This window comes from Macaca nemestrina, chromosome 15 (assembly GCF_043159975.1).
Source record: "Macaca nemestrina isolate mMacNem1 chromosome 15, mMacNem.hap1, whole genome shotgun sequence".
Lineage (NCBI taxonomy): Eukaryota > Metazoa > Chordata > Mammalia > Primates > Cercopithecidae > Macaca > Macaca nemestrina.
The window spans coordinates 97732169-97756595 of record NC_092139.1 but is presented as its reverse complement, the minus strand read 5'-3'; the positions used below and the strand labels follow the sequence as shown (position 1 = coordinate 97756595).

General features: G+C 38.1%; 1 protein-coding gene across 7 annotated transcripts in view; it reads right to left on the bottom strand.

Annotated features, from left to right (window-relative positions):
• The window catches only part of LOC105487250 (HORMA domain containing 2), an 88997-nt gene that overhangs the window by 34455 nt on the left and 30115 nt on the right, over positions 1-24427 (bottom strand). For 5 of the 7 annotated variants that reach the window (XM_071080380.1, XM_071080381.1, XM_071080377.1 and 2 more), the window contains 4 exons: positions 18346-18413; positions 15647-15804; positions 15222-15472; positions 7086-7240 (listed from right to left, as the gene is read on the bottom strand). In XM_071080380.1, coding sequence (XP_070936481.1) covers positions 7086-7240; positions 15222-15472; positions 15647-15804; positions 18346-18413 — 632 coding nt within the window. The remainder of the gene's footprint in view (positions 1-7085; positions 7241-15221; positions 15473-15646; positions 15805-18345; positions 18414-24427) is intronic. The other 2 variants (XM_011750654.3, XM_011750655.3) reach the window with 1 other exon arrangement.

Below are 24427 nucleotides of genomic sequence, written 5' to 3'. Positions count from 1 at the left end.
ATACCATTGAATTGTACATTTTAAATGAGTGAATTGCATGGTATATAAATTACATTTCAATAAAGCTATTAAAAACAGAAAAATGTTGTACAAATAGAATCATACAGTATGTAGTCTTTTGATTCTGGCTTCTTTCACTTATTAGAATGCATTTGCAACTCATCCATGTTGTTGTATGTTTCAGTAGTTTGTTCCTTTTTGTCTTTTTATCCATTCTCTAATTAAGAAACACCTGATTGTTTCCACACGTTGAAGATTATGAATAGAGTTGCTATAAACATTTGCATACATTTTTGTGTGTAAACATAGGCTGTCATTGCACTTGGTATAACAGCTGTTTCAAAGTCCTTATCTACTAATTTTATCATTGCTGAAATTTCTGGGCTTGTCTCTACTGACTGGTGTCCCGCAGGTTATGGATCAGTTTTCCTGCTGCTTTACATATCAATAAGAATGTTACATTGTTGAATGTTTGAATTTCGTTATCTTTCTTAAAAACTGTTTTGGCAGGCAGATAAGCTTGATCCTTTTGAGGCATGTTTTTAAACTTCATTAGATTAAATCTGGAGGCTTTTACTAAAAGTTTGGTTTAGCTCTACTGCTAACATGTAACCTTTCTGGAGTCTTTATTGCATGTTCTAAGTGTTCAAGAATGGCTCTCCATTTGACTGGTCATTATGTGAACATCTCCCAGCCCTGTGAGAGCTCTGGGAATTGTTCAGTTGCCAGTTTTCTTTGTCCAGCCTTGTGGAGTTTTGACCCACACCTGAAAAGCTGAATATTAAATCAAAGACTCAAGGAACCCCTATGTTGATTTCTGGATCTCCTTCTCTGTATAGCTCCCTGCCCTCTGATATTCTGTCTCCAACTGCCTCAGATTCCCCATACTCCAATCTTTTTCTTCAACCCAGCAAGACTGCCATGCTCTGCTTGGGTTCTCTCTCCCTGAATCGGTGGTCTGGAAAGTGCCTCCTAGCAGAAAGCCAGGGCAATTTTAAGACTTGTCTCACTTTTCTTCTGTCAAAGATCCTATTCCTGCGTGCCTGTTGTCTAATGTCCAAAAACAGTTGCTTCATATATTTTGCCCAGTTTTCTAGTTGTTTACAGCAAGAGGGTAACACTTACATTACTCTTTCATGAGTGAAAGTGGAATTTGGTCATTCTAATATAGGGTTTTTACCTCTCTTCTGAGATTTTACACACTCTCCCCTACATGGGCGAATATATGATTTAACAGATTGAGTATGAGTTTTGGAGCCAGAGAGACCTAGATTGAAATATTGATTTTGATGCTCTATAGTTGGGCAACCCTGGACATGCTACTTAATGTCTTTGAACTTCTGTTTCTTCAGCTATAAAATATCATGCAAAGTTGTCGTTGGGATTAATTGGGTTCACATGTATACACAGCCTTTTGTGGGCACTTAATAAATGGTGGCTATTATTATTATATAATAAATAGCCATTTGTTTGTTTCTCTTCCTCTAATCAATTTTGAATCAGGGATTTGGCCTATTCATCTTTGTGTACACTACCCTCCTATGATGACTCAAGCATAGTAGGCCTCAATATAATATTTATTGACTGAATAAATGCTGATAACTTATTGTTGATTAGAATATAGTAGAACATACTTTGTTTTTTTTTTTTTTGGTGACAGAGCCTTGCTCTGTCGCCCAGGCTGGAGTGCAATGGTGCGACCTCAACTCACTGCAACCTTCGCCTCCCGGGTTCAAGTGATTCTCCTGCCTCAGCCTACCAAGTAGTTGGGATTACAAGCATCCACCACAATGCCTGGCTAATTTTTTGTATTTTTGGTATAGACAGGGTTTCGCCATGTTGGCCAGGCTTGTCTTGAACTCCTGACCTCAGGTGATCACCCGCCTTGGCCTCCCAGAGTGCTGGGATTACAGGTGTGAGCCACCGCACCCGGCCCCAGTAGAACATTCTTTTAAACCTTCTTCACAATGAGCTTCATGTAGCCTTTGTTTAAATGTCAAAATGATACCCTTAGTGATAAAGTTTGTTTGTTCCAACTTTGGTTATCAAAGCAGAAAGAGCCCTCCATTGTGCAGAAAAAAGCACACCTAGGTAGTGACGTCATCCCTCTGTATCCATGAGGAACTGGTTTTGGGGCACACACACTCCACACCCACAGACAGGAAATCTATGGATGCTCAAGTCCCTTATATAAAATGGCACAGTATTGGCATATAATATGCACATCCTATGTACATATTCCCATATATATTAAATCATCTCTAGATTATTTATAATATTCAATACAACATAAATGCTACATAAATAGTTATACTGTATTGTTTAGGGAATCATGGGGGACAAGAAAAAAAGTCTGTACATGTTCAGTACAGACTCAACCATTTTTTTTAACAGTTTAAACCCACAGTTGGCTGAATCCACTAATGCGGAACCCACAGATACAAAGGGCCAATTGCAAACCACCATGGCATGTGTATGCCTATGTAACAAACCTGCAAGTTCTGCACATGTATCCCAGAACTTAAAGTATAATAATAAATAAATATTATATGTATACACACACACACACACACACACACACACACACACATATACACACAAAGGGCCAACTGTGTTTCTAACTTTTCTTTACCATTGTCAGAAGGACTGGTCTTCTAAAGTCTTAGCTCTCAATTTTGAGATCTTAATATAAATGCTAAAAGAATTACTCCTCTTATGATGCTTAGATTTGTTACAAGCATAATCTCATGTGTGTACCAACAGACAATGTAGCATCAAATAGAAAACTTTAACACACATAATGGTATCAGAAAAATCAGCCAACTGAATATAGTTATAGGAAATTGGGTAACATTATCATTACACTTTTTTCCAATGTGCAGTTGAATAAAATTTCAATAAAGTCACTTTGAAAAAAATCTGAGCTTAAATGAAACCTAATATTTCATTGATTTTGCTGTAATAATAGCATTGTATTATTACAGGCATCTCTTTTTTTTTTTTTTGAGATGGAGTCTCGCTTTGTCGCCGAGGCTGGAGTGCAGTGGCGCGATCTCGGCTCACTGCAAGCTCTGCCTCCCGGGTTCATGCCATTCTCCTGCCTCAGCCTCCCAAGTAGCTGGGACTACAGGCGCCCACCACCACGACCGGCTAATTTTTTTGTATTTTAGGTAGAGACAGGGTTTCACCGTGTTAGCTAGGATGGTCTCGATCTCCTGACCTCATGATCCACCGGCCTCAGCCTCCCAAAGTGCTGGGATTACAGGCGTGAGCCACTGCGGCCGGCCCAGGCATCTCTTTTTTAACCAAACAGAATATTCTGCCTTACTCTTTTTTAAACAAAATTTATTTATTTTAATGCTAGGACTTAGTAATTGTAACATCCAAAGCATTTCTACCTAAGATTACTCACTATCCTTGACTTTTTTTCTGCCATAATACATATCAGTATACTTTTTTAATATAAGTGAAATGTATACAGATAATCGGTGTGGCTCTTCCACTCACAAAAGGAAGGAAGTAATTCTCTGATATGTTATAGAATGATTCAGACAAAAGAAGAAATGACTTATATGACTGATGGGAAAGTCAACCAACTTTCATTCCTCTTTGCACAGTTAATAGAGGATAGCAATTACATTCTGGACTGCAAAACAGAACAATTAATTGAAAATAATTTTCTAAGGCTGGGCGCAGTGGCTCAAGCCTGTAATCCCAGCACTTTGGGAGGCCGAGACGGGCGGATCACGAGGTCAGGAGATCGAGACCATCCTGGCTGACACGGTGAAACCCCGTCTCTACTAAAAAATACAAAAAACTAGCCGGGCGAGGTGGCGGGCGCCTGTAGTCCCAGCTACTCAGGAGGCTGAGGCAGGAGAATGGCATGAACCCGGGAGGCAGAGCTTGCAGTGAGCCGAGATCTGGCCACTGCACTCCAGCCTGGGCGGCAGAGCGAGACTCCGTCTCAAAAAAAAAAAAAAAAAAAAAAAAAGAAAATAATTTTCTATTTGACAAAAGGAAACTTAATGAAAAGGACTACAGTCTCATGATGAAGAAAGAATGATGTGTATATGTGGTTTTTTTGTTTTGTTTTGTTTTGTTTTGTTCTGTTCGAGATGGAGTCTCCCTCGGTCTCCCAGGCTGGCATGCAGTAGCGTGATCTTGGCTCACTGCAACCTCTGCCTCCTGGGTTCAAGTGATTCTTGTGCTGGCTAATTTTTGTATTTTTAGTAGAGACAGGGTTTCACCATGTTGGCCAGGCTCGTCTTGAACTCCTGACCTCAGGTGATCCTCCTGCCTTGGCCTCCCAAAGTGCTGGGATTACAGGCATAAGCCACTGCACCTGGCCTGATATGTGTGTGTGTGTGTGTGTGTTTTTTTTTTTTGAGATGGAGTCTCGCTCTGTCGCCCGGGCTGGAGTGCAGTGGCCGGATCTCAGCTCACTGCAAGCTCCGCCTCCTGGGTTTATGCCATTTTCCTGCCTCAGCCTCCCGAGTAGCTGGGACTACAGGCGCCCACCACCTCGCCCGACTAGTTTTTTTGTATTTTTTAGTAGAGACAGGGTTTCACCGTGTTAGCTAGGATGGTCTCAATCTCCTGACCTTGTGATCCGCCTGTCTCGGCCTCCCAAAGTGCTGGGATTACAGGCGTGAGCCACCGCGCCCGGCCAATATGTGTGTTTTTTAAGGCTAAATATTTTCTGTAAATAATGTGCCTCTTCCAGTGCTTTCAATAATCAATCCCACTTCCAAGAATCTGAGATATTATTGCCAACACTATGTTGTATCAAAGAAGGCATATATGCTTCAGGAGATGTGATGCTATGAAAATCATCAGACTATACTTCAAAAAACGCAAAATTTCAGTTCCGAGTTTAGTGGAAAACAATAGGTTTTGAATGAAAAGGTCTTGTTTTAATCTATCTGGAATACAAAGCAATTCTAAGGAATTCAGAAGACTATCTTTCTAGTCCACACTTAAATGCTGCCATTTACCTTGGAAACAATGTGCTTTATATTCTAATTTCTTAAAAATAAATCATTTGCTTTTTACTTAAGTGTGCTGGCACAAAAGAGTGAGAAATGAGCTTCATGGAGGGAAAGAACACATTAGGTAAATGACATATTGTTATAATTTGTGGATTCTTTTGTGGAATTCATAAAAAAGAAAAAAGCTATCTTAAAACATTATTTTTAAATTGAAATAAGATGCAAAAATCTAGGCAAAATGCAAATCATTTTTATTACACTTAGAAAATAGTGTAATAGAGTGTGTATGTTTGGGATATGCTTAAAAAGCAAGCCATTCATTGTAACTAAATCAAATGATAAACTATTGAATAAACTTTAAAAATACTAGAGGCTTTTATAAGAAGACAGTATTCTCTGCCTTTAGCTCATCCTCAAAAAAAAACATCATTTATATGAATTATTTATGCTTCAGTGAAATTAATATGTCACAGATGAAAAAAATACCATTCTGGATCAAGATTTCTAGTTACAAAAGAAAGGCCTAGAAAAAAGCCTGCAGAGAGTATCTAGCAACTGTATTTGGAGGTATAAAGACACATAAGTACTTCAGAAAATTAGAAAATTATAGTAGACCCCTGCCTAAAAATATGGTTAAAATATTAATTCTCAAAGAACTATAATGACTTAATAAACTAGATTTAATCTTCAAAATAGATTTGGGCCAACATTAGCCCTCCATCTTTTTATCACTGTCTGTGTAAGTAATTACTAGAGTTTTTTAAGGAGACTGGGTTAACTATCTCTACTAGAAAGAAGTACTTTTCCCTCAGCATTTAAACAGCATAAGTTTAAGTAAGATTCTACAACAAATTACAGAACATATGTTGATTAGCACCATACAGGTCAGTTCTTTGAAGAAACCTGTCTAAGGGTCTTCAGGGGAAGTTGTCTTCAGTGTGTATGTCTACTGCTATCTGTCCAGTTGACTATGACAGGGAAAAAAACCCAACTTCCCAGAGTTATGTGAAGTGCCTTTCTGTTTGTGTAGCCTTACTAGCTACAGCTTAGGCCTAAAACACCCCTATTAGGAAGGCAGACCTGGCCAGGCATGGTGGCTTTTGCCTGTAATCCCAGCACTTTGGGAGGCGGAGGCAGAGGTGGGTGGGTTGCTTGACCTCAGGAGTTGGAGACCAGCCTGGGCAACATGGCAAAACCCTGTCTCTGTAAAACATATAAAAATTAGCTAGACATGGTAGCATGCACGCGTAGTCCCAGTTACTTGGGTGGCTGAGGTGGGAGAGTGGCTCGATCCCAGGAGGCAGAGATTGCAGTGAGCTGAGATCACGCCACTGCACTCCAGCCTGCGTGACAGAGTATGATCCTGTCTCATAAAAAAAAAGAAAAAAGAAAAAAGAATGGAGACCTGTCCTGAAAATGTTGTGGGGAGCAGATTAAATAATAAGGACACAGTTAGGACAGAGTTTTTCAGACAGGCTTACTGAACCCTGTATTGTCGTGGGATTCCTTGGACAATTCCATGTTCTATTTTTCAAGTGGAGTTAGGTTTTTAGAGTTCTTATAATTTAAGAATTCTTAAGTTTCAAGCATGTGTGCTTTTATCAATTCTGAATCCATTGCCAAATTATAATCTCACTTTCACTTTATTCCTTGGATCTTAACAATCACACCAGAAAGTGAATAGTACAATTATTGAATAATTTCAACTATTAGTAGAAACTCTGTTATATTTGCCTTTCTGTGACTGGAATAAGGAATAACCCGAAAAAGAAAATTGCATTAAAATCTTTCTATTTTCAACAGTCTCACAACAATATAATTGTGTTAAATCCTGTCTTTACTATAGATCATTGGTAGAAAAGCAGTGTAAGCTGTTGGATCAAAATTTTATAAACCTTCTATTTTAATTTTAAATAAAACTTAAATTATAAATTATTTTTACAGTTTTAAAAAATCTTTGAGTTAGAGACTACCAAGAGTAAAGAAATTTCAGCAAAGCCCTGTAGGATACAGGAAAGGCGTGGAACATTCAGTATTGTAATTCTAAGTCACAGAGACAGAATTTCTGATGCTACCATACTGGACTTTCCAACTTGCCTGGAATGTCCTCTGCCATGATCACTGCCAATCAAAATATGATTCATCCACAAAATCACCAAATCAAGCCAGGCATGGTGACACATGCCTATAATCTCAGGTACATGGAAGGCTGAAGTGGGAGGATTGCTTGAGCCCAGGAGTTCAAGACCAGCCTGGAAAACATAGTGAGACTGCATCTCAAAAAAAAAAACCAAAAAAAAAAAACAAAAAAAACACCAACTTAATGAAACTTTCTCACACAGTGCCAATTTATCCTTTTTTCTGTAACCTTAGTACTTTGGAGTTCAACTGCCTGGGTTTGAATTCTGCCCCTGTTACATATCCACTATGTATAGAGTCTTGGGCTAATTTCTCTGGCTCAGTTTCTTCATTTGTAAAATGAAGATAACAATAGTATCTACCTTATAAAATAGCTAGGAAGATTGAAAGTGATAATATATGTAAAGCTCTGAGAGTGCTCAAAATTGTTAATATTATTTCTATCATTCATACATTCTCTAGTATTATCTTTTTATTACATTGTGTAAGGGTTATCTCTTCAGCCACAATTCTAAAGGGCACAGGCTATATCTTGTATGTCTTTGTTTTCCTCACAGTGCTTAGCAGGGCATTATTCTCTTTTTTTTTTTTTTTTTTTTTTTTTTGAGACGGAGTCTCGCTCTGTCGCTCAGGCTGGAGTGCAGTGGCGCAATCTCGGCTCACTGCAAGCTCCGCCTCCCGGGTTTTCACCATTCTCCTGCCTCAGCCTCCTGAGTAGCTGGGACTACAGGCACCCCCCACCACGCCCAGCTAATTTTTAAATATTTTTAGTAGAGACGGGGTTTCACTGTGTTAGCCAGGATGGTCTTGATCTCCTGACCTTGTGATCTGCCCGCCTCAGCCTCCCAAAGTGCTAGGGTTACAGGCATGAGCCACAGCGCCCCGCCAGGGCATTATTCTCTTAATAGGAATTCAAAAAATATCCCAGAGAATCTTAGCATGAAAGATATCTCAGAAGTCAATCTAGTTCAACTTTCCCTCTAAATCATGATTTTACTTTTGCAACACCCTAGAGATAATCATCTACTCTATCTTGAACACATGTATATATCTGCACTTGAGCACAGCTGGTGACACTGGAGTTCACCCCTACACAAGGCAACCAGGTTTGTTAAGTAGTTGTCATTGTTAGAAAATTCACTCTGAGGAGGTGGAGAAGTTGGCAGCTTCTGGAAAATGATTTGGTACTACTCATTTGAGAGCCATACAAATGTTCAAGCTCTGTAAATTTCACTCCTGATACTATATTCGTAGAAAAAATTTTTAAATGCTTTCGTGTGTACAAAGGTATTTATTACAACACTTTATAATAGCAAAATCAGGAATTAACCTAAATGTTTCAAAGTAGGGAAATGGTAGAGTGCCTAAATAAAACAAGACGTCATTAAAATTAAAAATATAAAGATTAAGGTGGAACATATTTACAAAATCAATAATAAGTATGAAAGTAAAATAAATTCACAGACACCATGATTAAAACCACATACAAATATATAAATCAATGAAAAAATACTGGAGAGGATGGGACATATAAAAATAACAGTATTGATAGGATGGTGCGACAGTGGAAGATTTCCATTGCTTTTTAAATTACTTTAATGTTATAATAATATTTCTTTAAAATTTTTAAAGAGAAAATTCTTCCTTCTATTGAGCCAAAATCAACATAATTTTCATCTACTGGTTCTCATTCTGCCCTTTGCAACTACACAAAATAAATCAACTTAAAATATTTCAAATATTTGAGTGCCTCGCTCTCTGGCACCCTGGAAGACAGACTGGAGAGGCAATGATGACATCAAGGAGACCCAGTTAGAAGACTCAACTATCACCAAGAAAGCAATGATGACATCCTGCATCAGCACAGTGGTAACAGTGCTAGATTTGGGAAATACTTCAAAGGCAAAACACACGGAAATGGTGTACCAAAAGAATGTAGGAAGTGAGGAGAAAATAAGAGTTGAACATGTTCCTGGTTGGGTTGCTTAGAAAAGTGATGGTGCAATACCAAGATAAGGAACCTAGGATGAGGAAGTGTGTGTTTGTTCAGAAGTTAAAATTCCATTTGAAGATGTTGAATCTAAGGTACCTGTAGGATATTCATGTCTATACATTTATGGAAGTACAATTTGGCATCAGAAAGACAAACCAAACCAGAGAAATAGAAAAAGACAAAGATGAGCTGGGCGTGATGGCCCACGCCTATAATCCCAGCACTTTAGGAGACCAAGACCAGCAGATGGCTTGAGCTCAGGAATCTGAGACCAACCTGGGCAACATGATGAAATCCTATCTCTAAAACAAATACAAAAATGAGGCTGGGCATGGTGGCTCACGCCTGTAATCCCAGCACTTTGGGAGGCCGAGGTGGGCAGATCATGAAGTCAGGAGTTCGAGACCAGCTGACCAACATTGTGAAACTCCAACTCTACTAAAAATACAAAAATTAGCTGGGTGTGATGGCACATGCCTATAATCCTAGCTATTCAGGAGGCTGAGGCAGGATAATCACTTGAACCAGGGAAGCGGAGGTTGCAGTGAGCCGAGATCGGGCCACTGCACTCCAGCCTGGGTGACACAGCAAGACTCCATATAAAAAAAAAAAAAAAATTAGCCAGGTGTGGTGGCACTCATTTATAGTCATAGCTACTTGTGAGGCTGAGGTGGGAGGATCACTTGTAAATGAAATGGAAAACAAACAAAGCAATAGAAGTGATCAGCACAACCAAAAGATGGCTTTTTGAAAAGACTAATAAAATATACTAATTTTTGGCAAACATAATAAAGGAAAATAAATGAGACACAAATGAACAGCACTAGATATGAAAAAAGGGAAATAACTACAGAAATAGAAGATATTTTAAAAATTATGAGACCTCCACTAATAATTTTATAATAAAATATATGAATACCTGAAGGTAGAGGAGAGAAAGGGCAGGTATTCATATTTTTTGGTATGAAGTTATTCAGGGAGGTTTTTATAACTTTAAAAATTTCTCTTCTGTTTCTGTAGTTATTTCCCTTTTTTAGAGAAAAACATAGAGTACATCTCTGTAAATTTTGAAGCAGGTAAAAATGTCTTAAACAGTACCAAAAACTTCTGAATATAGCTGAAAAGATTGATAATCAGAATACATTAAAATTAAGAACTTCTGTTCATAAAACACCTTATTAAGAAAACAACTCACAAGGTTGAAGAAGATATTCACAATACATGTATCCAACAAATATATGCAGAATATATATGCAGAGCTCCTACAAATCAGTAAGAATGAAAGACAATCCAAGAGAAAAAAAGGCAGGGGAGGGGCAAACAATTTGAACAGATCCTTCACAAAAGAAAATATTCAACATGGCCAATAAACATATAAAAATGTGCTCCTCTTCATTAGTCATCAGGGAAATGCAAATTAAAACCAATATGACATACCACTGCACACCCACCAGAATGGATAAAATCTTAACAATGGAAAATGTCAAGGGTTAGTGAGGATGTAAAGCAATCACAACTCTCATACATTGCTGGTGGGAGTGTAAATTGGCACAAATACTTTGGAAACTATTTTGCACTATCTGTTAAAACTAAATATACACATACCCTTTGACCCAGCAATTCTACTCCTAGTAATTCTATTCCCACCAGAAATGTGTAGTTATTTCCCTAAAAAAAAATGTTCCAGAATATTCCAAGCATTTCTATCCATCATAGACAAAAATTAGAAATTATCCAAATTAACATTATAATGAATAAATTGCCATTAACAATAGAATGAATAAATTGTCAGGATGGTCTACAACAACATGTAAAAATATGGGTAAATCTCACAACATAATGTTAACTGAAAAAATGGTCCATATTCGGCCCTGTGCGGTGGCTCACGTCTGTAATCCCAGCACTTTGGAAGGCCGAGGCGGGCTGATCAAGAGGTCAGGAGATCAAGACCATCCTGGCCAACATGTGAAACCCCATCTCTACCAAAAATACAAAAAATTAGCTGGATGTGGTGGCAGGCGCCTGTAGTCCCAGCTGCTGAGGCAGGAGAATGGCGTGAACCCGGGAGGCGGAACTTGCAGTGAGCAGAACAGAAATCTCACCACTATACTCCAGCCTGGGAAACAGTGCAAGACTCCGTTTCAAAAAAAAAAAAAAAAAAAGTCCATACTCTATGATTCCATGTCTATAAAATAAAGAGGAGAAACTAATCTATGCAAATAGAAGTCAGGATAGCAATATTCTTGTTGAGTAGAATAGTGACTGTAAAGTAAGACTGGGGGTTTCTCGGGGTCTGGAAGAATTCTATTTATTGATCTGAGTGCTGATTTCACATATTTATTCAGTAGGGCTGTGACAAAGACAAAGCAAGCAAGGTATCCAGGGGTCAAAATTTCAGGAGGTCCTTACTCTTGGCACCTGAGATCTTCCTTAAAATATGCTCCCCAGGCACCTTGCTTGTGTCACCCTCATCCCAGCTCTAGTGTTCAGTTTGTGAATATTTATTGAGCTGTATCACTGATACATATGTTTTACTGTATGTTTATTATTCTTGAATTTAAAAATGTTAAGAGGGTCTGGTCTATTTCACTCCATAAATAAAAATAAACTTTAAGTGGATTATAACCCTAAATGTAAAAAGAAAAATGTTAAAACTTTTAGAATAAAATATGAGAATATTATTAGTGACCTCAGGTAGAGGATTTCTTAAGGATATCCAAAAGCACATATTAAAGGATAGACTATATTAAAGTTAAAAACTTATATTTCTCAAACGACCTCTTAAAGAAAGTGAAAAGATGAGCCGGGCACAGTGGCTCATGCCTGTAATCCCAGCACTTTGGGAGGCCTAGTCGGGTGGATCATCTGAAGTCGGGAGCTCGAGACTAGCCTGACCAACATGGAGAAACCCTGCCTCTACTAAAAATACAAAATTAGCTGGGCATGGTGGCACATGCCTGCAATCCCAGCTACTCAGGAGGCTGAGGCAGGAGAATCGCTTGAACCCAGGAGGCGGAAGGTTACCGTGAGCTGAGATCGTGCCATTGCACTCAGGCCTGGGCAACAAGAGTGAAACCCTGTCTTAACAAAAAAAAAAAAAAAAAAAAAAAAGAAAAGAAAAAAAGTGAAAAGATGAGCCACAAACATGAAAAAAATATTGCAACATAAATGAGTGAAAAGGAATTATTACTAAGCACATATTTTTTAAACCATTGAGGAAAAGATAAACAACCTGATAGACAAATGCATGAAAGACATGAACAGCTGTTTAATATGAGCAAAATAGGATGGCCAAAGGAAAGAGGCACAAACACACAAATAATCAGGGAAATTCAAATTAACATCATGAGGCATTACCATTTCATATCTAGCAGACTGGCAGGAAACATAAACTCTGACAATAAGTGTTGGCAAGAATGTAGGGCACTCTCCTCCACAGGGGGTAGCAAGTAAGTTGGTACGACGACCACTTTGGAAAACAGTTTTGCATTACCTAATAAAGTTGAAAATACACAAGCCTAGAACTGTTTCATATATTCCCAAGAGACATTCTTTGACAGGTGTACCAAGAGGTATGTACATTAATGTTTATGACAATTAAAAAGAATGTCTATCAAGAGTAGAATACTCTACAGCAGTGAAAATGAAAGAACAACACCACAATGGCTAAATCTCCACGTAGAGGTTCAAGCAAAAGAAGAAAATTATAGGAGAATACTCAGAGTATGATTACTTTGATATAAAAATTTAAAATGAGTAGATGTACTCATCCATGGCAAAACTATAAAGAAGAGTAACGGAAAGGTTATCATGAAGGTCAGGAGAGTGGTTACCTTCAGGGGGCGTGCAATAAGGAAGGGATACGTGGTGACTTCTAAGGGAGTAGCAATGTTCTACATCTTAGCCTAAATGGAGGACATATGGATGTTCTTATTATTCTTTAAACTGTACATACTATTTTTATGTACTCTATTCTATATATGATATATCTCAAAATAAAATTTTTAAAAGAAATAAAGGTTCTACATATGTATACACATGTATGAATGTGTGTGTGTGTGAGTGTGTGTTCCATGTATTCTGTGAAGGAAAACAAAAAGGAATCCTTAGTGGGAAAGTGACAGTAACCACTTGACTAGACTTACTAAATTCTCTCATATGTTTGGTTGGCTGAGAGAGGAACTTCAATCAACTGAGTTTACCACAAAGTCCATATAATACATATAGTTTCAACTAAATGTATGCTTGAAAAGGATTGTCACATTCCTTATTTAATCTATCAGTTGAACTATGCATTCTTAGGCTGTCCTGCTTTCATTTGATAAAAAAAGAAACTAATTCTTAATTAAAAGATAAAAATCTAACCAGGTGCGGTATAATCCTAGCACTTTGAGAGGCCAAGGCAGGAGGATCACTGTCGCCCAGGAGTTCAAGATCAGCCTGGACAACACAGGGAGGCCCTGTCTCTACAAAAACTAAAAAATTAGCTGGGTGTGGGGGCGCACACCTATGGTCTCAGTTACTCTGGAGGCTGAGGTGAAAGGGTCACTTGGGACCAGAAGGTCAAGGCTGCAGTGAGCTGTGATCGACTACTGCACTCCAGCACTCAAGCCTGGACAACAGAACGAGACTCTTTCCCTAAATAAATAAATAAATAAATAAATAAATAAATAAATACTTAGCAGAGGCCGAGTGTGGTGGCTCATACCTGTAATCCCAGCACTTTGGGAGGTCAAAGTAGGATTGCTTGAGCCCAGGAGTTTGAGACCAGCCCTGGTAACATAGTGAGACCCTTGTCTCTACAAAAAATTAAAAAATAAAAAATCAGCCAGGTGTGGTGTCATGTGCTTATAGTCCCAGCTACTCAAGAGGCTGAGGTAGGAGGATTCCTTGATAAATTGAGGCACCAGTGAGCCATGGTTCTGCCACTGTACTTCAGCCTGGGCAACAGAGTGAGACCCTGTCTCAAAAACAACAACAACAACAACAACAACAACAAAAACCTAACTGAAACATTCTTTTCTTAACCTTCATTTTTTTAACCCTTTCTATGTTAGCTATGTCTTCCTTGAGTGAAATTGGAAGAGGAAATCCAAAATCCAAAGTCATTTTTATGTCTAACATTGAGAAAGCACTAAAAATGAAAAAAAAATCTGTTGCTTGTTTGGTTGTATTATTTACATTAATTGAATTAAAACTGGAACTAGAACCTCTTTTCAATGTATTAAACATAATACAGAGTTAAAGAACTAGAAGGAACCTTCAGAAGTTACCTAGTACAGTAATCTATCTTTAAGTAAGACTCAAATTATGTTAAGTAAACGAGTTATCATTCCAATCTTAAAATATCTCCTGAAAAGATCTTATAGCATCCCTTCCTACTGAAAATTTTTTGTCTAACTCAGAACCCTTTTAATACAATGTTGTTATGCAGTTAACATTATTATCCAGACAACAGCCAGTTAAGGGTGTGGAGTTACCTAGAGCACAATGGGACCCTAGCAAGAATCTAACTCCAAGTATCTATTGGTGGAAATGCGAGGATAAAGGGCTCAGAGAACTGACTGTTTGGCTCCCCTGGCTCCAACCCCACCAACCCCCTGATTTTCCCCAGTGAGTTAGCCCCAAAGCTTGTCTTCCTCCACATAATCAGAAGTTGACTATTATTTGTTTTCATTCTGACTTGGGTTCATCCATAAAATTTATCTTCCCCAACTCCTACCATCCAATTATGCCAGTATCAAGGACTGATTTATACTTCCAATGAGTATGAATAAATACCTAGAATATTTTTCAATCCTAAAAATATGTCATTTATAAATGAAGGAAAGAAAACCTCAAATTTTCTAAATTTATGATATCTTTAATAAAATAAATATATTAGAAAATCTTTTTCCTCCTAGTTATGGACAATTTCATCTAATAAAGTATATTTCCTTTTAGAAGATTAAACATTTTTAGATTAAAAACTCTTTGATGTCGGAGACTGGTTTTGTTTCAGTTTTTATAGCTGGCACACTGTATTCTACCCAGGGTAGAAACTGAAAAATATCAGTTATGTTTAACTGATGCAATAGAAAATCACTAAAGCTTTGCCTTACATGGTCATTGCATTCTTCTTCCTCATCACAGTCTAGACCCTGATGGGCGAGCTCAGTAGTGCTGTTCTCCCGAAACAGATTGTTCTCCAAATCAGTCACTTTGGTAGCCTCTGTCATGACTTTTACTTTCATGCTATGAAAGCCAGTGGAGACAAATCCCACTTGCACATTGATAGGCTCCTTGTCAAACAGCAGGAAGTGTGAATTTACCTCTTCTTTAAAACCGAGGGGTTGGTAATCATGTGGGGTCACTGCGAAATGAAAAGGGCAAAAAGCCATGAAAACTGAGTTTCAATAGAACAAGTCAGATTAATCTTTCATGAGTAGCAACAGACTTCTCTTTCAGATGCTTGCAAAATCTTTCTACTTATATAAAATATTAGCTCAGCATTTAAGAAGGAATTTGTCTAAAGTTCTCTACCTACCTGCATTATAGTAGTGGAGTTTCATAGTAAGTACAACATTATTAGGAAGTGGCTCAAGGTCCTGCATCAGTATATACAATTTACGGATCAGTAGAACACTGGCTTTCTTAATATCTTCATTGTTTGTTCCACTTTCAAAGCTTGTACTGCTGCTGTGACTACATAGAAAGCATACTTTTCGATCATATACAATATTGGCAATCTATCCCAAAAGGAACAAAACTTTTGACTATGTGATTAAATAAATATAAATTAAACATTAAGACATTTTGAGACTTTTTTTAGAATGTAAATTAGGGCAGTGGTGGTACTTTTTACAATGTACATACAAAGACTTTCTTAAGTAGCAAATTCCCTAAAAGCATTTAAAATATCATCTTTTTAAAAATTTGATTTGCAAAAAATCATATACCACAATAGTAAGAACAACAAATTTGGAATTAGGTGACCTGACATCTAATATCAGCTCTGCTGATAACTAGCTGAATGACCTTGGTCAAGTCATTTAGACACACTCTAGGTCAGTTAGCTCATTTGTGAGATAAGTGTAAAGACAAATAAAATCAATCACCAGCTCTGGGCCTTTCTACCATCCGATTATCTCACAAAAGTATCCCTTCCTCACTCTTGCATTGATTACTACAGTGGCATTTTTCCTGCTTTCCTTCTTGTCCATACTACAAAATATTCTCCGTATCACTGCTGAAATAATATTACTAATAGGAAAATCTGTTCATGTCACCTTCTTACTTAGAATTCTTCTATTATATCCATCACCTTTCAATCAAATTCAAAGACAGTGTGTATACAATTCCTTTCACAGTCCATCACATCCTCACCTCCATCCTCATCTGCAGCTATTGCCCAGTTTCCTCTCACTCACAGTATTTGCATACGCTGTTCACTTTGCTTGTACTGTTCATTTTTCCACTTCTCTTCCTGACTGTCCTAAACTTATCCTCTAATACCTAGCTCACATACAGACTCTTCAAGGAAGTCTTCTCTGATAATACCCTCATCTTATCCTCAGGATAACTGTCCTTCTCTAGACTGTGAGTGGCTATATCTTTCATCTCCACAGTACAGAGTTTGGTGTCCAGCTATTCAATCAATGAATGAATGAATAATTTGGACTAAATTACCTTCCAATTCTAAACTTTATTTATCTCCAAAGTTTCCTTCCACAATTAAGTCTCACATTTGAGTAGTTTCCAGAAAGGACCATGACTACAATATATTTACACAATGCTGTGCACACAGTTAGCTCTTAATATGAAAAATAACCCTAAGTAATTGAACTGTTGGATTTTCCCCTAACTGATCTTTGGAGACAATGTGAATTCATGAAGCAAACATTTACTAAGTGAATACATTAGCTCCTTTTCCAATTTTGAACAACTTAAAATTTTGCCAACCAGCATTTAACCAATTCAAATGTAGGTAACCAGAATGAAGGGCTATAGGCACATAGCTCATGGGAACCTCCAGGACACATCAGTAAAATCATATTCAGGACTCCCATTTGAACAAATGCCTATATTTCTTCTCTAGGAAATTAATAATATGCATCATCTTCTCTCCTCCTTAGCATGTGAAAGATTTGGCCATTTTTGTTTTACTGCTTACCTCTTAGCATATGTGCCTTCAGAACAAGAGTTTAATCTGGCCATCAGTGTATATTTTTGAGTTTTGGAGAGTAAAGGTGACTTCTTATGCGAGAAAATGTGTATGAAAAGTGCTGCTGTAAAAGCTATAAAGTATTATACAAATGTTAGCTAACAAAAGGTAATATTTTAATTATCATTTTTGGAACTGATATTCTCTTCACATTCTAGTGCTCTCTGTAGGTTTTACAAATGGAAGGATAATTAAGGGAGTGAGTCTTGGAGAAAAGTCCTCAAGTTCATGGTAAATGATGAGCCAGAGCTAATAGTAGGGAAAATTGAAAATTAGGTCATGTCTCTCATCAGTCATTCCTTTCAGGGGCATCCATCCCCCTTACTTGGATTCCTCTACTATCCAGAGTTTTTCACCATCATCTGTACCTTCCACTACTGTGCCATCTTAGCAGCAATACTTAGCTCTCCATCCCTCCTGGAAGGTCTGAATCCAAAAGCTACTGGGAGAAAAATTAATGTTGCTCTTCAATGTCCTTGTGTTTGCTATTTAATCCATTAGGATACCTAAAACTTGGAATTTTCAACTTATTAGGAAACTGCAGTGCGTTCTAATCTTTTCATACAAGGACACATAAAAAATGATATTTATATGACATACTAGGGGAAGCAAATGAGAATATTTGTGCATACAAACAAATAGTCCAGGGGTATTATCTACCTTAGGCACAGTCTGGCTATTTCGAGTGTGGAAAGGATCACTATCTAGGCATAGCAGTTGAGAAACTTTGAATTAATGGCTAGACAGAGCCTTATGGAGTTATTCAATCAACATCGTGTAGGCAACCTTATTAATATAATTTCTACCGTTGTGCTGCCTGCCATTTTCTCTATTCCCACCAGCTTAATCCATGGATTTCAGGAATGTAAACAATTGTTGCAGCTCCTTTTTATAATAGTGGTTTTCTATAGGGTTTGTGGGGAAATTTAAAAAGAAGTATAAGGCCTTTGTCTGGCCTCAAGAAGCTTACGTTTACCTCAATCCTACTTATTTCTCATGTTCATTAAGCAGTTAGATTCTACCTGTCAAAATCCATAGTGGCTCCTTCTTTCGTGTATTTGAATTTGAACTGGTACATCTCAGTCACTTTCTACAAAAACCAAAGGAAATAAAGAAAAAAAAGAATTTAGAAAAGAAATCCAGAATCTTACCTGATCATAAGCAAGGAACATTTTCACTCTGTACCTTCTATACTTCCTATATAGCTGTTTGTTTCACAGTATCACATTATTCAAGAGTAACATTTCCAAATATAAAGACAACCTAGTTTTTCTCCTCCATGCTAAAAATAAATTAGATGAAAGATACTATTATTACCATTTTAAAGCTGGAAAAACAAAATCACAGAGTCAAATATCTAACCTAACTAGGTAAATGACAGTGGAACCAGCTGAGAAACCATTCATTCACGTAACAAATGTTGTATTGAATGTCTACTTTGTGCCAGGCACTGGAGTCACAGTGGTGAACAAGACAGAAAAGGTCCCTGTTTTTCTGGAATATACATACAATCCAGTAGAGGAAATAGTCAGTAAAAAAAGTAAACAAATGAAATAAGCTAACTCCAATAGTGTAAGTGCTATGAACAAGAAGCAGATGCTGTGATAGAGGTTCATGAAGGGGACAAGTGCTGCTTTGGTTTGGAAGGGCCAAGGAAGCCCTTGCTGAAGAGGTGAGGTTTGAGTTGAGCCTCAAGGGTCAGTTATGTGCAGGTCTTGGGGGTGGGGTGCCTCAGGCAGAGGGAATAGCAATGCGAAGGCTCTGAAGTGGGAAGGGACACCTCTTCTAGGGTCAGAGAGGAGGCCCAGTGGCTGGAAACCAGTGAGCGAGGGGGAGAACCCAGGAAATGAGGTTATAAAGGAGACTATGGGGCCTTGTTGGCTATGGTAAGGGGTTTGGATTTCATTCTAAGTAAGCCAGAAGTCTATAGAAGAGTTTTAAGCAGGTGAGTTATTTGCATTTTTTAAAACATCATCTTGGCTCCTTTAAAAGTGCAGAGGGGAAGAAATAAAAACCATGAGAGCAATTAAGAGGCTACTGCAGTAATTCAGGGAAGACTATAACGGCAACAGGAAAACTAGAAAAAATTAGAAAAGGAGCCCTGATCTCTGACTTCAAGTCTTGTTTTTTCAGTCCTGCACTAAAAACTAGATACTACTACTATCTGCTCTCCTCACTGTTAAGAAAACTAGAAATAAAGAGGGACAAATTTCCTCATAAGAGACAGATTCCATTTAAAATAAAATGAATGTCTGGCCGGGCATGGTGGCTCACGCCTATAATCCCAACATTTTGGGAGACCGAGGCAGGCAGATCACTTGAGGTCAAGACCAGCCTGGCCAATGTGAGGAAACCCTGTCTCTACTAAAAATACAAAAATTAGCCGAGTGTGGTGGTGCAAACCTGTAATCCCAGCTACTCGGGAGGCTGAGGCAGGAGAATCGCTTGAACCCAGGAAACGGAGGTTGCAATGAGCCGAGATTGTTCCTCTGCACTCCAGCCTGGGTGACAGAGCAAGACTCCATCTCAAAAAATGAATAGAATAGAATAGAATAGAATAGAACAGAAAGAATAAAATAAACTGAAATATAAAAATAAATAAATAAAATTTAAAAATAAATAAATTAAAATAAAATAAACATCTAGTAGTTGAAGCAAATGTTTGATCCAGATATGTCATACAGTATGTCCACAGAGCTGGAGAAGTACTAATGATAAGTAAAGGGTATAAGCTTAAAACAAAACACAAAAAATGTCCTTTATTCATCTGGTTCAGTATTTGATCCTTGACAATGTGAGAATGAGGATGCCAGACTGATCAGAAAAAGTTTCAGTGTTTTTGTTACTTTAAGCCTTCCAGCTTTGCTCATCTTTTTTTTTTTTTTTTTTTTTTTTTTTTGAGACGGAGTCTCGCTCTGTCTCCCAGGCTGGAGTGCAGTGGCTGGATCTCAGCTCACTGCAAGCTCCGCCTCCCGGGTTCACGCCATTCTCCTGCCTCAGCCTCCCGAGTAGCTGGGACTACAGGCGCCCGCCACCGCGCCCGGCTAGTTTTTTGTATTTTTTTAGTAGAGACGGGGTTTCACCGTGTTAGCCAGGATGGTCTCCATCTCCCGACCTCGTGATCCGCCCGTCTCGGCCTCCCAAAGTGCTGGGATTACAGGCTTGAGCCACCGCGCCCGGCCGCTTTGCTCATCTTAAACCTTAACATGAAACTTAATTACAGGTTATCAGGTCTTGGGAAAATTGGCTCATGATGCTTAAACTCTAAGGAGATTGATTTGTAATGGAGTTAATTTTAAAAGATAAAAGTATTTTCCTAATAAGACAGTCTACTTGAGAAATCAAATCAAGTTCAGAAAACTGCTTTGTAAATACAATAGGAGAGACAGATGAGATTAGAGGAGCCTATAGCAACAGGTTCACTCCAGATAGGCGAGATGAACAGAGTCCTCTCTTAGCCAAAGCTGGATGTCATTGCTCTGCCAAGCAAACAATGCCCATTCTTCCTGCCTGCCCATGTTTCTCAATCAACTCTAGCTTTTTAATGCTCTGAGTGATCTTTTGTTTTTTTAAATTGTAACAAGAGTAGGTTGTTTTAGTAGTTGATAATTTTATTTACACTTTATTATTTGATCCCTGAAGCAACTAGTAAAAGTTATATTTATAATTGTTTTACAGAAGATGCCAATCCTTAATTAACTTCAGTCTGACTCTGGCTTATCTAGGAAGGTATATTTACAGCAGGCACTATTCTTAACACCTCATGTAACACTTTTCAGACTAATGTGTTGCCTAATAAAGATGAACCATTGAACTGCTCATCAGTGGTTTCTATGAATCATACTAAATACAGTCACATAAGCCAAAGCAGCAGCAACATATGCAGCCTTTCCTTCTGCCTCCACATTGCAACCCATTGGCAAGACTTTTCAGGTCTATCTCTAAAGCAAATCGCAAGTCCATCTGATACTCATTCTCTGTTCCGTAGCCAAAAGGAGTTTTTGAAAATACAAATCAGACCATGTCACTCCTTTGCTTAAAATCCCGTCAGCTTCTCACCACCCTTAAAATAAAATCCAAAAGTTATGTTGATTTGCAAGGCCCTACTCATCTGTCCCTTGTGTCCCTCTCTGACCTTACCTCTGGTCACTTTCCCTTGCACTCAACTAAGCTCCAGGCTCATGGTACATTTTCTATGCTCAAACTCCCAAGATTCCTTCCTGCCTTAGGGCTTTTGCACAGCTATACTCTGGAACATGCGGTCTCCAGTTAATGATAATAATAATATTCAGGCACTGCCCTAAACATTTTATATCAGTTCATTCTTGTGTAGCCAACACTGTGAAGTAGATATTATTCTCATTATTGATGAAGCTAGTAAGTGGTAGAACCGCGATTTGACTCCAGTGCCTGTGATGTTAACTATGGTGTTATTTGGCCTGTCACATGCCATTGCCCCTCACAGGGTTGCATGGGCTGACTCCTTCTGGTTATTCATATCAGCTCAAACAGTAGCCTCTCAGGGATGCCTCCTAGGAACTGCCCAATCTAACACAGCCATCCAATCCCTCCTTCTTCATTCTCTACTTCAGCACTCTCTAGTACATTACCTTTTTAAAAGATTTTCTTCATAGCACTATGTCTATCTGAAATTGTTTGTACTAATTTTTATTTATTTATTTATTGTTTATCCTACCTCACAAGAATGTAGGCTTCTAGAGAGCAGGGATCTTGCCTATCCCATTCACTCCTGTGTTTTTATACCTTGAACAGTTCTAGGCACATAAAAGGAACCCAATTAATATTTACTGAATGAATAAATATTTGGCCAGAGTAGAGTTCATGCTTACTTAGGGTTTCATCCTACAAAGAAATTTTCCAAAATAAAGTATATTGTGGCTAGAAACAGGGGCCACTTACAGTTAAGCTCATGAAGCAGTCTATTAAAAGTGAGTGTTGGCCAAGTGCAGTGGCTCACACCTATAATCCCAGCTGAAGAAAGGGGATCCTTTGAGACCAGCTGGGAAAACATAACCCCATATTTCCAAAAATTTTTAAAAATAACTGGGCATCATGGTGAACAACTGCAGTCCCAGCTACTTGGGAAGCTGAGGTAGGAGCATTGCTTGGGCCTAGAAGGTCAAGGTTGCCATGAGCCAAGATCACACCACTGCACTCCAGCCTGGGTGACGGAGGGAGAGCCTGTCTCTTAAAAAAATGAAAAATAAAGAGTGTTGATCACCTCCAATGGTAAAGAGGCACAAAGGAATAGATAGTGAAACCATAAGATTTATGCCTTCACAATATTCATATATAATAATTCCATATGGTCTTACATGCATTAAGTTGCATAAATCTTTATTATTTACATTTTGTCTTACATGCTTTACTCATACTTGCTACTCATTTTGTAGTGTGTGCCTATAGAAAAGCTACGTTATCACTCTTCTCTATTTTAGTACTTAGTTTACTTAGATGCTTAGTTACTTTTGTTGGTCATCTTCCTCATGAGATAGAACAACCAGAACAAAACTTCAAGCACAGAAGTACCGTAACTTTGTGGAATGCTGAAAACTCAGTTGGTCTTCTGAGCTAGGGACACACACTTGTTTGATTTAAGCTAGGGGTTCTCAATTGTTGTACCATGACATACTCTTCACAAGAGTGCTGCAAATTTTAATCCACCTGTCCAGTGTATTTTTGCTTCAGGCATATATAAACATTGTTATTGTTTGTGCAATTTTGTTTAGGAAAGGATATACTTCCAGGCATACAACTGAAGAAACATGGCACAATATGAGATAAATGCCAAAGAAGATGTTTATGTTAGAATGTTGTTTTGTGAGTACATAAGAGAATAAGATCAGGGAGGTAAGTAGTTTTATCAGTGACTTGATGCTAAATAGCAATCATAAAATAATGTAACTTGTGGATGCTCTTTATGCCCTATGAACATTGCTATATCACAGTAGTAGTTACATTGTAATTATTACTGATTTGTTTGGGCTCTTTTGAGTGTTTTAGTATCATCCAATATGCTACTGAATTTTTTAGTAATAAAAAGTATACCATGAACACACAGGTTAGGAATCACTACCTACCCATAAGGGGAACACTTTGTAAACATTCAAAATATTTTTTTCCTGGGTTGTAAATGATAGCTCAAAACTTACCACATAACAAGCTTTTGTTTCCTAACTTCATTATTATATATGCCCGCATTTCTTCCCACTCTGTAATACTTTTTTTGTAATTAAACTCCATTTGCTTAGCATTTCACTAACCCCCAAAAAAACCACTGGTTTCAAACTAGGGAGTTTTCATGCATAAGAAAACATGATACATACTACACTAAGAAAATGACCAATTTAGTAACTATCAGAAGGTTTTATTTTGGGAAACTTCCCTTCAAACTTACAGTGTGGTGGGGAAGCATTTTGAAACGAAACAAGAGACAAATAAAAGATAGAACTAGTTTGGGCATTGAGGAATTTCTACCTACTGTATGTAATGTTTTCTTACCTCTTGTTTAAACAGCTACATGTCATCTTGCAAAGAAAGAGTATTAAGAGCTAAAAATGCATAATTTAGTCTAGAATAGCACCAGTTAGGCCAAATGTGTAGGCTTAGAGAACAAAAATTGAAAGTAAAGAAAAAGGAAAGAAAGCTAGGAGAAAGACAAAGGGAGTAAAATGAGAAGAGAACACAAGTTTTCTCCCTCCATTTCTGTGCCACAGCCACATTCTAAGTGGCACAAGTAACTATTATGTGTCCAAGACTATGAGACAAGACGCTTGTCCTCAAGAATTCACAATCTGGGCTGGGCATGATGGCTCATGCCTGTAATCCCAGCACTTTGGGAGGCTGAGGAAGGCAGATCACTTGAGGTCAGGAGTTCGAGACCAGCCTGGCCAACATGGTGAAACCCCATCTCTACTAAAAATATAAAAATTAAAATTATAAAAAATATTAAAATTAGCCGGGCATAGTGGTGCATGCCGGTAGTCCCAGCTACTCAGAAGGCTGAGGCAGGAGAATTGCTAGAATCTGGGAGGCAGAGGTCACAGTGAACCGAGATTGCACCACTGCTCTCCAGCCTGTGTG